At 53.5% G+C, this 15,870-nt stretch overlaps 1 protein-coding gene across 1 annotated transcript in view; it reads right to left on the reverse strand.

The window, feature by feature from the left end:
• Positions 1-15,870, reverse strand: part of CFAP46 (cilia and flagella associated protein 46) — a 147,014-nt gene that overhangs the window by 39,813 nt on the left and 91,331 nt on the right. The window contains exons 40-46 of the mRNA XM_011941989.1: positions 12,385-12,573; positions 11,431-11,619; positions 8,375-8,509; positions 8,120-8,299; positions 7,500-7,670; positions 855-952; positions 180-256 (exon numbers count right to left, since the gene is read on the reverse strand). Of these exons, the coding sequence (XP_011797379.1) occupies positions 180-256; positions 855-952; positions 7,500-7,670; positions 8,120-8,299; positions 8,375-8,509; positions 11,431-11,619; positions 12,385-12,573 (1,039 nt within the window). The remainder of the gene's footprint in view (positions 1-179; positions 257-854; positions 953-7,499; positions 7,671-8,119; positions 8,300-8,374; positions 8,510-11,430; positions 11,620-12,384; positions 12,574-15,870) is intronic.

Below are 15,870 nucleotides of genomic sequence, written 5' to 3' on the forward strand. Positions count from 1 at the left end.
CCGCCACCTCTTGCCCCTGCTCCCACCTCCGCTCCCCTCCCTCTCCTGCTCCTGCTCCTCTCCCCCCTCTTTTGCTCCCCACTCCCACCCCTGTTCCCCTCCCCATTCTCACCCCTGCTCCCCGTGCCCTGCTCCCTCCCGCTCCTCCTCCCCCCTCCCCACCACGCAGCCCTGCTCACCTCCCACCGGCTGCACCTTTCCTTTGGCTACAGTAATGAACTTGGGTTTCTCATAGGCAGCACCGTATAGACAGGACCTGTGGCAGGACGCGGCCAGGGTCGCAGGCACACCACGATGGAAACACACCTCACAGCCCAGCTCTGGTGACCTCAGAGGAGCCCAGTGAGGCCCACTCTGCAGACCACGCACCCCCAGCATGGCTCTCCCTGTGTGTGCCTCCAGGGGCACAGCTGGGTGTGCATGGCCAGTCAGGACCTGGACTGAGAACAGGCTGGGTCATGTACCGGGTGACTGGTCACAGCCACTGACTTCTGCAGTCACTGCCAGAGGCACCGCTGGCTGGCTGCAGGCCAGTGGGAGCAGGAGAGGGCAGCCATCCTCTCTCCACTCCGCTGTCACAGTGACCTTCAGGTCAGGACGCCCAGACCAGACACAGAGGCCCCGTACGGGAGACAGGTCGCAGGAGGGGGTGTGCCGCGCCCCTGGACCGCCCCCACCCTGTGTCATCGGTAGCCAGTGTCTGTCCGGCACCTCTCAGGACTGGCTGGGCGTTTCCCGAGTCCCAGGCCTCCCTGGGGTGGGGCTGAGGTGTGGGCAGCCCACGGCTGGGTCTGTGCCTCCCTGAGGCCTCTCAGCGGGCTGGGGGCGACCTCAACAGGAACGAGCGTCTTTACCTGTCCTGTGAGAGGTGCAGAAAGAGGACCCGAAAGGTAGGAGGCATCTCATTCAAGAGGTTAAAATGCTGTTCAGTGACGCAGAGATTTTGCCAAGCCTGTGTGGTGAAAAACGGCTATCAGGGGACACCTTTAGGACTCAGGGACGTCGCTGTGCTGTTCCCCTCATTTCCAGGAGACCTCGCGGCATAGCCAGGGCAGGGGCTTTGTGCCTTTCCTGCCTGGGGCTGGGGCCTTTGGGGTTCTGGGGGACCTGCTGGGAGTGACTCAGGGATGGCACCAGGGGGCAGCAGAGGCACGCAAGAGTCACCGGCGGCCTCAAAATGTCATTTCTCTCTGGTTGTTAATGTTTAGAAACCTGATTTGCACGACGCGAAGTGCATGTTCACCAAACCCAAAATAACAAATGGAAAATTCTCCAGCGCCTCCTCCGTGAGTGGTGCCTTTCCTTCCATCTTTCCTCCTGTGTCCTCCACGCCACACATGGAGACATACATGTACAGACACATGGATGCATGCAGGCTAGTTTTTTGTAGTTTCTAGTAGAGACAGGGTTTCACCGTGTTAGCCAGGATGGTCTCGATCTCCTGACCTCGTGATCCGCCCGTCTCGGCCTCCCAAAGTGCTGGGATTACAGGCTTGAGCCACCGCGCCCGGCCGATTTTTGTGTAATATTGATGAGTTTTCTATTTGCTGTATTTTGTTAGGATTTTTGTGTAATAGTGATGAGAGAGCTTTTCCTTTCTTGTAATGTCCCTGATAAGTTTCCAGTGTCAATGTTTGTCTGGCCTCTTAGTAAAAGAGGAAGTTTTTTGCTTTATTTCTATGAGTTTTCAAAGTGGTTATTTCTTCTTTCAGTTTTTGGAAGAATTTACTGGTGAAGCCAGTGGGGTCTGGGTTTTCTTTGTAGAAACATTTTAAATAAATGATTTGATTTCTTCAACAGACATTGAATCATTTGGATTTTCTACGCTTCTGTCGGCTTTGGTGAGCTGTGCTGTTTTGAGGAGCTGGTCCGTTTGGGTCCATTGTCGCCTGTATTGGAGTAAGGCTGTAAAGAACATTCTGTGTGAACTCTCAACACCTGCATCATTTCAGTGATGGGTCTTTTTCTTACTCACATTGGAAACTCGCCTTTTCCCTTTTTTTCTTGAGCAGGGATTTCTCCATTTCATTGTCTTCTCTTTGGAGCCAACTTGTGCCTTGGATTTCCTTTGCCAGTTTTGACTTCGCTGTTTCTGATGCTGTATTGATTTGTCCTCTTTCATTTTTCTTAGATGTAATTTATTGTTGTTGTCCAGCTTCTTGAACTCAAAGCTTAAATCAAGGTTTTTTCTGGCTTTCTTCTTGTATTCAAGGCTGTATTTTTCCTGTAACCCGTTTGAGCTAAGTCGCGTAACTTTTTATTTGTAGCATTTCCATTCTCTAAGTCAGTTTAAATCTGAGCCAGTTTAAAGTGTTTTCTGAATTCCACTGTGACTTCTTCTTTGACTAATTTGATCATCGTAAGTAACTGTTTAATTTCAAGGCGCCCGTGTTTCTCACAGGTCCATTTTTGTTACTGATTTCCCACTTTACGTCACCGTGGTTGGAAAACACACTCTGAGTGACCTCGGTGCTGGGGATCTCTGCTGTGGCTGTGTGTGGCCCAGCACTGGTCGCTTTTAGCCACATCTGGTGAGGGCCTTCTCGCAGGTGGGGATGCCACAGAGTCAGGGGCGGTGCGGGGCATCCCATGGCGAGGGGCTAAGTGTGCCAGCTCAGGTCTCTCCTCCTCTTCTTATAAAGCCACCAGTCCCGCTCCCAGGATAACTCCTGAATCTAAAACCATTAATTAGATTGACCCATTCATGAGTTTTGGAGGGAACATTCAAACCATAGCATTCTGCCCCCAAGACTCATGTCCTTATCATGTACAAATACATTCCTACAAACCCCATGCTCCCAAAGTCTTAACTTGTTCCAGCAGCAACTCAAAAGTCAGAGTCTTATTCATGAGCCTGTGAAATCAAAACAAGTTCTCTACTTCCGACATACAGCAGTGCAACCAGCTGAGACGTTCCCACTTGAAAACAGGGGAATAGGCAAAAAGAGAGGAGTGGAGGCTCCAAGCAAGCCCTGACCCCACAGGGCTGACATGACCCTAAATTCAGGGAATGGGCTCTTCCAACAGCACCTGCTACCTCTGGACACACGGGCTGGGGGTTGGGCCCCCCTGATGGCTTTGCTGGGTGCAGCCCACATGGCTGCTCTTCCAGGTTGGAATCTGGTGCCTGAAGCTTCCCGAGCTGCCAGTGACTCTACAGCTCTGGGGTCCTGGTAGGGGTCCTGTTCCCGTGGCTGCACTAGGCTTTGTTCTGTTGGGGCTGTCTGTGGTGGCTCCATCCCTGGGACGAGTCTCTGCCCCGGCCCCCAGACTTTCAATGGCATCCTTTGAAATCTGGATGAGGCCGGGCGCGGTGGCTCAAGCCTGTAATCCCAGCACTTTGGGAGGCCGAGACGGGCGGATCACGAGGTCAGGAGATCGAGACCATCCTGGCTAACACGGTGAAACCCCGTCTCTACTAAAAAATACAAAAAACTAGCCGGGCGAGGTGGCGGGCGCCTGTAGTCCCAGCTACTCGGGAGGCTGAGGCAGGAGAATGGCGTAAGCCTGGGAGGCGGAGCTTGCAGTGAGCTGAGATCCGGCCACTGCACTCCAGCCTGGGCGACAGAGCGAGACTCCGTCTCAAAAAAAAAAAAAAGAAATCTGGATGGAGGCTGCCAAGTCTCCATCTTGCTCTCTGCAAGCTTGCGGAATCAGTGCCACGTGGCTGTGGCCAATGCTATGGCCACATCTTGAGCTGTGGGTCTATCTGTACTAGAGCTGCCTGAGCCACCGCTGGGGCTGCCATGGACAGCTGCACTGGAATTTAGGGAGCATGGTCCTCAGCAGGCCCTGGACAGGGAGCCAGTGGAGGGCACCTCTGGCCCATCCGCCGGAACAGTTCTGCCCTCCATGGCCTCCAGGCTTGCAACGAGAGGCAGCCTTGAAGATCTCTGAAATGCCTTCTGGGTCTTTCTTCCACTGCCTTGAAGAACAGCACCCAGCCCCTTCTCTCTGTACTGACTTTTGGGAAATGGTCTAGAGCCTTGGCTCCTCTCCTGGGCACACCTTTCAGTCTTTATGTGGCCAGGCTAAGAGCTTCCAGATCCTTCCACTCGCTTTTCTTTTGATGATAAATTCCATCTCCGAGCTATTTTTTCCCTTTTGCAGCTCAGTGTAGTGGCTGGAAGTAGCCATGCAGCAGCCTAATTCTTTGCTGCTTGGATATTTATTCTACCAGATACCCTTGTTCACCACTCTCTCAAGTTCAGCCTTTGACAAAGCTGTTCCACATGGACAGTTCAGCCAAGGCCTTTGCTAATTTATGACGAGGCTGGCCTTTATTCTAGGTTTTAATACCTTGCTCCACAGTTCCATCTGAAATCTCATGAGAATGGCCTTTCCGGTCCATGTTTCTATCAGCGTCCTGGTCACGGCCACTTAACGGATCTCTAAAGGGTTCCAAACTTTCCCTTGTCATCTTATCTTCCAGGCAGGCCCTCACCGGAATCACCCTCAATGATCCATTTACAGACATACTGAGTGTTTAAAAGCCTTCTCCTCCAAATGCTTTCAGCCTCTGCTTATTACTCAGTTCCAAAGCTGCTTCCATATGTTCAAGTATTCATTATTATCAACCACCCCACTCCTGGTACCAATTTTCTTAGTCCATTTCCAGTTGTTTATAACAGAGTATCTGAAACTGAATAATTTATAAAGAAAAGGAGACTATTTCTTACAATTCTGGAGGCTGAGAAGTCCAAGGTCAAAGGGCCACATCTGGTGAGGACCTTCTTGCAGGTGGGGTCTCTGCAGAGTCCCCAGATGGCCCAGGATGCCACACGGTGAGGGGGCTGTGTTAGCCCAGGTCTTTTCCTCTTCTCATGAAGACATCAGCCCACTCCCGTGATAACCATAATCCATTAACTTATTAGTCAGTAAACGGGCTGATCCATTCATGAACCCTCATGACCCAGTTACCTCGTACAGTCCCCACCTCTCAATACTGCCACCTTGGGCATTGTTTCAGCACGAGGTTCAAGGGGGACAAACGTTCAAATCACAGCACCCTTGCTTTGTCTTTTCCAATTTCTCCCTCAGACGGGGTCTTTTCTTCAGTCTGTTTCTCAGTCACAGATTCAACCTTGGGCTGCATTCACTTTTCCCTGAAACCCCCAAATTGAGCCCTTCATTTAGGAGGGCACATATGGGATGCTGCGGGGGACACTATGTCCTGGAGGCTGCATCCTCTCCAGGCACCACAAGACCACAGCTGATTTCACTGCCTTCCAGAAGCTTCCAGGGGAACAACCCTAAGGCCCAGGACCTGGTGGGCGTTCCCAGGGTGCCGTGGGGCTGCTCCTGGTGGGCGTTCCCAGGGCACCGTGGGGCTCTGCTCTCGGTGGGCGTTCGCAGGGCGCTATAAGGCTTTGCTCTCGGTGGGCATTCGCAGGGCGCTGTAAGGCTCTGGTCTCGGTGGGCGTTCCCAGGGCGCCGTGAGGCTGCTCCTGGTGGGTGTTCCCAGGGTGCCGTGGGGCTCTGGTCTCAGTGGGCGTTCCCAGGGCGCCGTGAGGCCGCTCCTGGTGGGTGTTCCCAGGGTGCTGTGGGGCTCTGGTCTCAGTGGGCTTTCCCAGGGTGCCATGGGGCTGCTCCCAGCTGCAGCGCAGTGACTCTCCCCTCCTGGCTCCAGGCTTGCTCCTTCTCCTCCTCGCAGAGCCTCTGTTGACACCAGTCCCAGCCAATTTCCGAATTGCCCAGTGGCCCCCGGGATGGAGAGTGGGGGTTGACTCACTGCAGCAGATGCTCTCAGTGCAAAAATTTTAGTTTAGCAAGTTCTCATTGCTTCCATGGCTGATAACTTTACAAATATGAGGCTCCACCACTCACCGGCCTTTCCTGAGGATGCTCCAGTGGGCCTGCTGTGGCCTATGACGTTCCCCAGCCCGACTGCAATGAGTCTGTGCCTGGCTGAGAGTCGGTGCAGCTTTTCCATGAGAATTCCTGAAACAGCAGGGCCTGAGGAGTGGTGACCCCCATCGTAGTGACTGACGGCTCCCATGTGCCAAGCCCCAGGCCAGCTCCTGGCCCTGCACTCAGTCCTGCATACACACTGGTGTCCTTGTTCCCCAAAGCTCCTATGGGGTGAGCTCTGCCTGGTCTGCAGCCATGGGGGAGGGAAAGCCATGACTCCCATGCCAAGCTTACCCACAGCAGGTGCTCTGGTGCCAGCCTGGCTGCTCACTCCTCACCTGTCCAGTAAGTGTTGCCTGGGGCAGCCCATTTTTTTTGAGATGGGGTCTCACTATGTTGGTCAGACTGGGCGTCAGTGGCTATTCACAGGCACTATCATGGCTCACTGCAGCCTCGAACTCCTGGGCTCAAGTGATTCTCTCGCCTCAGCCTCCTGAGTAGCTGGGACTATAGGTGCGTGCCCCTATGCCCAGTTTAGACCACAGGCACGCACCCCTGCACTCAGCTTAGACCACAAGTGCTGTCCACATGCCCCGCTTGGACCACAGGCACCCCCCCACCGCATGCCCAGCTTAGACCACAGGTGCCCCCAACGCCCGGCTTAGCCCATTTTCATTCCTGCTTGCCATGCACACCCTCCTGGACCCAGCTCAGCTCCGGCAGGGCCATGTGCATCAGCGTCTTCCGCCAGACGCAGGGCCAGCCTGTGCCACCTTCTCCTGTCCTCGGGCCTGGGCTGGGCCTGCAGGCCTCTTACCTCCGCCCTCCATCCTCTCAGCTTCAGAAGGACGGCAGCTTTCCAGGTTTCAACCTCCGGGTTGAGTCACTGGTTCTCACCCGGGGCCGTGTTGCTCCCACTGGCAATGTCTGCAGACATCTCTGGATGTCACAATGGCAGGGGTGCTCCTGCCACCCAGTGGCGGATGCTGCCCCCATCCCACCCTCACCAGCAAAGCACTGTCTGCCAAACAGCCCTGGACAAGGGGATATTTGGTCAGGTCCACCCCAGCAAGAGGACCAGGGAGGCAGCCATGCAGCCGAAGGAGGGAGGGGCCCCATCAGGCCACACTTGTCTGTTTCCCACAATTCAAGAAATGTTGTCAAGTCTTTTTTCTTTAAACACTGCCATTCGCACCTGCTAATCCAAATAAAAGGTGCCATTAGCTATCCTGCTCTACAAAAATGTTTCTCAAGATTAAACCCTCAGACCTGACCAAGGTGTAAAATATTTCCATAAACAGAGGCCCAATGCAGCTCCGATCCACATGAGGCCCTCGGGGCACTGCTGGCCCATCTGCTGGTCAGCTCTTGGCTGCAGGCCTGGCTGTGCGTTTGTAGTTGTGACCTTGCCAACCTCACCGCACCCATCAGGTGGGCCATTACTACACCCACAAGGGCCATGAGGACACTGAGGCTTGGAGAGGCCGGGCAACCCAGGCACACATGGTTGGGGGCACCGGGAGGGCTGGCTCATGAGCTGGAGGGTGAGCAAGGCTGCCCTCGCTCAGGCATGGGACTGTGTGGCTGTGGTGTCTGTCCACAGAGCTCCAGAGCTGGGGGCAGGTTCAGCAGCGTCCTTGCCCACTTACCTTGGACACGACAGCCAGCCTTTGCTCCACACTGGCACCCAGGCTGGTGGTGGTCCTGTCTTGGCACCGGAGCTGGTGCTGTAGCTGCAGTAGGGCCGCCAGCTGTGAGCTGCTGGTGTTGGCTGTGGCTGCAAGCAGGACATCCCTCATTGTCTCCGAGGCCGAGCAGCTCTGAAAGGGGGCAGGGGAGGTATGCCAGGGGCCCAAGGCCTGGACGGGGAGGCCTTGCACCCTGCAGAGGGCGTGCAGTGGCTGCAGCCTGGGAGCAGGAATGGGCTCCCCTGGGATGCTGGCTCCTCCTGGCACCTGGAGAGTTGTGTGAGGCCACGCTTGTTCCCTCTGTGGGAACCTCTGTGAGGTCCGCACGGACAGGGACCTGCCGGCCTGTGACTGCTGGGTCTCCATGTCTGCCTGATGCAGGGGTTCGGGGATAAGCACAGGAATGCGTGTTCTCTCTGAGCCACACGTTTACGTGGTCGGCAGGCTCCCGCTGCTTGAGGACCCCGGCCTGTGGCCTGCTTCTCTAACGGAGTCCCCCAAAGGCGAGGGCCCCAGCTGAAGCCCAGGGTCCTCCCTCCTCTGTGAAGGCCTGGCTGGAGGTGCGTGGGGCAAAGACACACCTGAGACAGAGCCAGGAACTGGCAGGTAGTTGCAGGGTCCAGGGTGCCGGCGCATTCCACCATCTCCAGGCTGGCGGCCGCTGCGACGTCCAGGAGGCCACTGCCGAGGGCCAGCTGTAGGCCCTGCAGCAGCACCTCTGACGCCTGAGCCAGGTACTGCTGGGCCAGAGCCATCCTCCTCTGTGGGGCACAAGGCTCGGGCTCAGGCCGGGCTCCGGGCAGAGGCCACACGAGGCTTGGGAGGGGCAGCCGCACCTTCAGGTCCTCGCCTCTCCTGCCGTGCTCCTCTGGGGCCGCCCTGGAGGCTGACGGGTCCCTGCTGGACTTTGTGGCACCCTCTTCCTCTACCTCCAGCTCCAGAGACTTGAGGCCACTCAGCTTGGCGCCCACCTGTGAGACACACAGCCGATTGGCTGGCACTTCTGGGTTCCTGCTTGGTCAGCGTGAGGAGGGCCCACCCAGGGAGGCTGGGGTGGTCAGGCTCCTCATCAGGGTCCCTGGGTGGGGGGCACTGCAGGCTGCAGGGTGGCCTCTCACTGTCCCAAACCCTCCACCCCTGAGTTGAGGCAGGGTGGCCCTGAACCACGAGCCTGGGCGAGGGGACGTTGCAGCCAGGGTGAGAACGCAGCCCCCACAAGGAAGCCGGCCTGAGTCACATGGGCCTGGAATCCAACACATTCCCGGGGGCTCCCGTTCCTGTCCTTTGGAAACACCTTTCCTGGAACCAGCCGGCACCGAGGCCGAGGCATCCACCGGCCCTCAGGGGCCCCTGGTCTGGCCAGGACACAAGCCCCAACCTGGGCATAGGAAGCCCAGGCAGCCCCTGAAGAACCTGGGTTGAGAGGGAGCCCCCAGGGTTTTCAGGTCACGAGGTATCGCAGTGCCAAATCTGTATATGCACCCATTGATTAGGCGTCAAAACAAAGAAAACATTGATAGAAATGGAGTGATGGAGAAGGCCCCGGTTCTAGTAGGCTGCCTGAACGCAGGTGAAAACCAGCGAGCACGCCGGAGGCAGTGCAGCCGTGACCACCTGACCTGCACATGGCCTGGCCCCTTTCACATCGGAACACGCCGTTCAGGCACGTGCAGGACATTTACCAAAACCGACCAGGGCTGGGCCACGTGCAGCCACTGCAGAGTCCCCAGGACCAAGACCACTCAGGGTGTGTTTTCAACCACAACAACATTCAACTGGAAGTCAGTCACGAAAATAGACCCGTGAGAAACACAGTCACCTTGAAATTAAACCAGATACAATCATCAAGTCAGTCAAAGAAGAAATTGCAATGGAATTTATAAAATGGACTTAGAGAATGAAAATACTGAGGGAGGAGAAAAGGAAAAGTCAGTGGAGCTGACAGCCAAGGCTGGCCTTGGAGAAACAGCCTGAAACATTTCCGCCACAGGCAGAGAGAGCTGCCGGGCAAAACCAAACTGCAGCGCATCGGGGAGCGGGAGGGGCCAGCAGAGAAGCCTTCGTTCTCCAGGTCATCAGCCGGCTCCGGAAATGGGAAATGTTTCCTCCCCTTTCCAGACATGAACACGGTGGGCTCCGAGGGAGCCTGCGTGGGTTGTGGGAGGGGTGGGGGCTTACCCAACGCACCCAGAGCTGCACAGACAAGAAGACAGGCTGCCCTTTGTGCTCCCTGAAGACACGCCCGCAGCGGCACAGGTAAGGAAGCCACAAGAACAGCAAAAGAGACGAGCGCACTTCCTTATCAAACCGTTGGGATTCAACTGTGAAAACGGCAACCCACTGGGGCCCCCTCTCCACTGCAGAGAGCTTTCTTCTTTCCCTTACTAAACTTTTGCTGCAGCCTCCCTGTGTCCACGCCCCTTAATTTTCTGGGTTGTGAGACAATGAACAACGAGCTCAGACAACACCTTAGACAATGTGACCAGCAATCCTAGACCTTGTCAATCCTACGTATCAAAATCTGGGAGACTAAAATGGGGGTTAGAGGAAAAATACAGCCTTGAATACAAGAAAAAGGCCAGAAAAACCTTGATTTAAGCTTTGATTTCAAGAAGCTGGACAACAACATAAATCATATCTAAGGACAGCAAAAGGCAGGTACATCCGGGCCTGGCCTGCATGGGGCAGGGGCCGCGGAACACCCTGTGTGCTCCACACGGGACTTGACGTCTGCTCTGCCCTGGCACCTCCTCGCTGGGGTGCCATCAGCAGCCTGCATGGATGAGGACGCCAGCGCCCAGGCGGCCATGCCAACCCTCGCTTCTGGTCCACGCCCAGCTGCTGCCCGAGCAGGTCAATGGAGGCTGGTTGCACCGAGAGCCACAACTCTGTCCATTCACTTGAGGTTCGTCAAGTCCTGTGCTCGGTCCTGAAGACGCAGGACAGACAACATCTCAGGGCTGACCCAGGGCTGCACGGCACCTGGTGGGGGAATGGCCCTGGGCGTGGAGCCAGGTACACACAGCGTGGTTGCTCCGGTCCCTGAGGGCGTCTTCCTGAGGAGCTGGTGTGTGGGGATAAGCCCAGGTTCTCCGCTGGGGCAGGTGCCTTCCAGGGGAGGAACTGGCCTCTGCGCAGGTGTTTAGGAAGGTGACCTGAGGCTTTCATGGCTTACTGGGGCCGTCACCAGGGTCGTGAGGGAGCAGGTCACTCCTGCAGCTGACTCAGTCCTGCCGGGCAGCCTTGCAGCCTTCTAGGGAACGGTGGGCCCTGGGCTGAGGGTGAAGAAGGTCCCAACTGCCCTTCTCAGAGCCACCTGGGCGCTGAGGCAGCAGCCTCCCTGGGCTGTAGGGGGTAGGGGATGGAGGGGAGCCAAGGCTGCCCAGGGCTGGCCCTGCTGTGCTCTGGCATGGATGCCACGGTGCCCGGTGCTCAGGCCCACCCTAGGCTGCTCCTGCAGCTTCTGAGCTCCCCAGGTCCCTGCTCCAGGCCCGGCCAGAGCCGCTGCTGTGGGAGACACCAGTTGCGTTGCTCCGCGCTCGCCAGTGCAGGGCTGGATTGGGGCAGGCTGTGTGCTGTGGTGGGCTCCATGCTGGTGCGGGTCGACCCACATGCCCGCCTGCCCTCCCTGCCCGCCTGCCGTCCCTGCCTACTCCACAGACGCTGTGGTTCCCTCCCAGATCTGTTCCGGAAGGCCTGTGTTTCACCAGCCCCATTTCTTCCCTCACACCTGCTGCCTACATTTTTCTCTCTTCCTGGGGCCACACCCTTCTGCACGGAGGATGACACAATTCGTCTGCTATCATCAGGGGAGTCCTAAACACTTTGCTTGTGCTTTTAGGCACGGGTGACAGGTGTCGGAGCGACTTGGGATAGAAGCAGGAGCACCTACCGAGGGGCCCTCCTCCCAGTAGCAGGCAGGGCGCACAGGGTCGGCTTGCATGGCCAGCAGGTGGAGGGCCCTCCCGGCCAGGCCCAGGAGCCGGGCGCGGATCTGCACACAGCCCACACTCAGCGGCTGCAGGCTCCCCAGCTGCGCCAGTGCCCCGTGTGCCAGGGTCCGCTTCAGCGTGAACCATTGCTTCGAAAAGACAGACACGTTACAGCTGCCACCCCAAGGGCGGCCGCCCACGCTGCCCAGGGGACCCAGTGAGCCTGCCCCTGGTGTCCTCTGTGGGTGGGGACACTGGGCAGCTCTGAGAAACACCCCCGCCCCGCAGGGTGCTGCCCACGCAGGGAGGGTCTCCGGGGCTCTGGGGTGGGGTCACAGACGTCTGCTCGTATAACCTTAATTCAGCGCTCACTGACAAATCAATTTTAGGCCCGTCTTTGGTTCACTTATACTTATGTAAATTAATTTGAGTCGTATTTCATGACGTCTAAGAAAACGTAAAATGGAAGAATGTACATTTCCCTCAAAACATTCTACATATTCAACTTTTTTGAATATGTCGTCACCTGGACTCCATTCAACCAAACTGGAGTCCACTTCTATTGAGCTCTTTAATCCACATGTGAATTAATTGTTAATATGAATTAATTAGTCAAAGCCAATTCATGAGTCGGGAAGGGCAGCTGCGAGTCATATAGGACACGCTGCCGCAATGGAACCTGGATTTTATGAGCCAATTCAGTCCCCTCAAATGGCGAGACGTCGCCCTTCTGCAAGGCCCGGGAGCTCCCCCTGCTGCAAGAGGTCCCCGCAGGGAGGGCGCTCAGATTCCCCCAGCCGATCCGCACCGCCAGGTGCACAGTGATGGAGACGCCTCTTCCTGGAACGGGGCCCCCTCAGCTGGACTGTGGCCTGGTGCTCCCTCCACAGGGAATCTGCGACCCCAGCAATTACCAGCCCGACGGAAGTGTAGTCACTGGTGTTCCGCAGATAGTCTGCCAGCAGCTTCTCCAGGGACCCCTGCCCACTCTGCTGCCCGCGGGCCTCCTCCCAGATGAACTGGAGCATGTCCAGAGCCATCTCCACGAGGCTGAGCTTGAGGCGCGCCACCTTCCTCATCAGGGGCGTGTTGACGTTCTGCAACTGAGGGGCCAGGCGTACATCTGAAGCATGGAAGCTTCTGGTAAGCCTGACTCTACATCCCCACGGCTTGGACGAGGCATAACTGACATAGGAAACTCAAAATAAACTGCACAGCTCTACAGGGAAAAACGGACACACTTGGATCACGAATACACCCGTGAAACCATCACCGCCTTCGAGATCACGCAGTAGCCTCACCCCCAAACCTCTCCGCGCCCCCCGTGTCCCTCCCGGTCACCTAGCTGCCTGCTGGCACCCTGCATTCATTTGCATTTTCCAGAACGGTACCTACGTGGAAGCGCACAGCGCGCAGTCTTTCTATCTGGTTCATCTCCCTGGGCGAAGTCACCGTGAGATCCCCCACGCGGCTGCGCGCGCGCTCCACCCCTCACAGCCGGGTCAGTGCACCGTGCGGATGGGCCGCACTCTGCTTATCTATTCAAATATTGTATTTCCAGTTCTGGGGCTACTACGAATAAAGCGGCTGCGAACACCCATGTGCCAGTGAACACACGGCAGTGGAAAGGCTGGGTCCTGGGTAGGCCTGTGTGTAATTTTTAGGAAACAGCGGAACTTCCTTCTGCAGCAGCTGTGCCATTGGCGCTCAGGGCCCAGGTCTCTCCGCACCCTTCCCGACATCTGCTGTGCTTGGTCTTTTACACTGTAGCTGTTTTAATAGGTGGGTGGTGGTTTCTTACGATGGTTACCATTTGCGTGTCCCTAGCTGGCTAATGATATTATCTTTGCATGTGCTTATTTACCGTCCACATATTTGCTTTGGGGAAAGTGTCACTTAAAATATTTTGCTCATGTTTTATTGGGTTGTTGTTAACTTCTGAGAGTCTTTATCCATTCTGGATACAATATCTTTATCAGACAGAGGATCTGTAAATGTTTCCTCCCTGTCCGTGGCTTCTTTTCCTTCTCTTCATACTGTCTTTTGAAGAGAGGTCCAAGCTATCAATTTATTACTTTATGGCTCATACTTTAGGTGTCATAAATAAGAAATCTTTGCCAAACCTGAGGTCACACATCTATTTTCCTATGTGTTCTTCTAGAAGCTTCATGGGTTTAGCCCTTATATTTAGGTCTACAATCTATTTGGAGTTAATTTTTACACATAGCGTGAGGCATGAAGTAAAGTGGGCTGTTTTGGAGGTGGATAATCCTTTCTTCGGCGAGCCGCCTTTGTGTCTTTGCTGAAGATCACCTTCCTGTGCGTGTGTGGTCCCTGCCTGGATTCCGCTTGGTTCCGCATGTCGACTTTTACACGAGAGCCACACCGTCTGGATTCCCGCACCTCTCTGTACTAGGCCTTAAAATCAGGCAGCGTCAGACCCTCCAATTTCGTTCTTCTTTTTCAAAGCTGTGTTGGCCGTGTTAGGTCTTTTGTATTCTCACATGAGTTTTAAAGTCATTTCGTCATTTTCTCCAAAAAAAGCCTGCAGTGATCTTGATCAGGGGTATAGACGATTTAGGGCGAATCAAGAACTTAACAATACTAAGTTCTCTGATCCACAAACATGGTATGTTTCTTCATCTACTTAGGTATTCCCAGCTTTTTCTCAGTTATCTTTTGTAGTTCTCAGAATACAAGTCTTCACATTTTTGGGACAAATTTCATTTTTAAATGCTGTCATAAAATTGTTTTAAAATTTTTAATATCTGAGTGTTTCCAGCATGTAGAAATATACAACTGATACCTGCATATTGTTCTTATGTCCTACAACCTTACTAAACTCAGTATTAGTAGCTTTATTTTTTGGTGGATTTTATATGACTGTGTATACAGACAATTTTGTTATCTGTGAACAAAAATAGTTTCATTCCTTCCTTTCCAATCTGGATGCTTTTAATTTCCTTTTTTCCTGCCTGACTGCATAGGCCGGAACTCCCACGTCAACACGGAACACGGGTGAGGAGAGGGCACCTCCTTGTCTTCGTCCTGATCGAAAGCGGCATCAGTCTTTCTCCCATAACCGTGACGTTAGCTCTGGTTTTTTCATAGATGTCCTTTATCAGACTGAGGAAGCTTTCCTCTGTTGTTTGCTAGGAGTGTTTACCAGGAATGGGTGTTGAATTTCGTCAAACGCTTTTCCTGCATCCACAAAGATGATCATATGGTTTTTATTTGTTAGTTTTGAAAATATATGGTGAAGCAAATTAATTTTTGAATGTTAAACTATTCTTGGGGTAACCTTGGCTTGGTTATGATATATTATCCTTTTTTAACACTATTGGATTTAATTTGCTAACATTTTGTTTACAAGGAATGCTGGTCAGTAGCTTTTTGTTGTTGTTGTTAATGTCTTTATCTTGTTTTGGTATCAAGGTAATATTTGCATCATAGAAAAATTGGGACGTATTCTCTCCTTCTAAATTTTCTAGAACAATTTGTGTAGAACTGGTATTATTTTTTCTTAGATACTTGGCAGAATTCACTAGTAAAGCCATCTGGGCTTGACATTTTCTTTGTGAGAATGCTTTTAAATACAAATTACAAATTTAAAATACATAGGGCTACTCAGGCTTTCTTTTTGAGTGGGCTTTGGTAGTTCATGCTTTCAAGGAATTTTTCCATTTCATCTAAGTTGGCAAATATATTAGCATAAAGTTGTTTGTTATATGATCCCCTTATTATTCTTTCAATATCTGTAGAATCCACAGAGAAATTGCGTCTCTCATTTCTGATATTGGCAATTTATGTCACCTTTTTTTTTTCTGATCCGTCCGACTAGAAGTTTTTCAATTTACTGATCTTTTCAAAGAACTAGCTTTGGTTTCATTACTTTCCGCTTTTATTTTTCTGTTTTCGGTTTCACTGATTGATTGCCCCTCTGATCTTTAATTTTTATTCCTCTGCTTATTTGGGAACTGAGTTTGCTCTCTTTATACTTTTGTAAGTTGCAGGCTGAAGTAATTGATTTGAATCTTTTCCCATTTCTCCCACAGGTGTTTAGTGCTGTAAATTTCTATCTCAGTATTGCATTGGCAACATCTTAAACATTTTGATAGATGTTTTTTTAATTCCCTTCAGTTCAAAATACTTTCTCCTTTGATTTCTTCTGTGGCCCACAGTTATTGTGACGTTTGCTGCTTACTTTTCAAATCTTTGGCATTTCGCACGTACATAGCTGATTTTTTTCTTTTGTTTTTTGCTTTTTGGTTTTTTTTTGAGACGGAGTCTTGCTCTGTCGCCCAGGCTGGAGTGCAGTGGCGCAATCTCGGCTCACTGCAAGCTCCGCCTCCTGGGTTCACGCCATTATCCTGCCTCAGCCTCCCAAGTAGCTGGGACTA

This window comes from Colobus angolensis, unplaced genomic scaffold, assembly GCF_000951035.1.
Source record: "Colobus angolensis palliatus isolate OR3802 unplaced genomic scaffold, Cang.pa_1.0 Scaffold204, whole genome shotgun sequence".
Lineage (NCBI taxonomy): Eukaryota > Metazoa > Chordata > Mammalia > Primates > Cercopithecidae > Colobus > Colobus angolensis.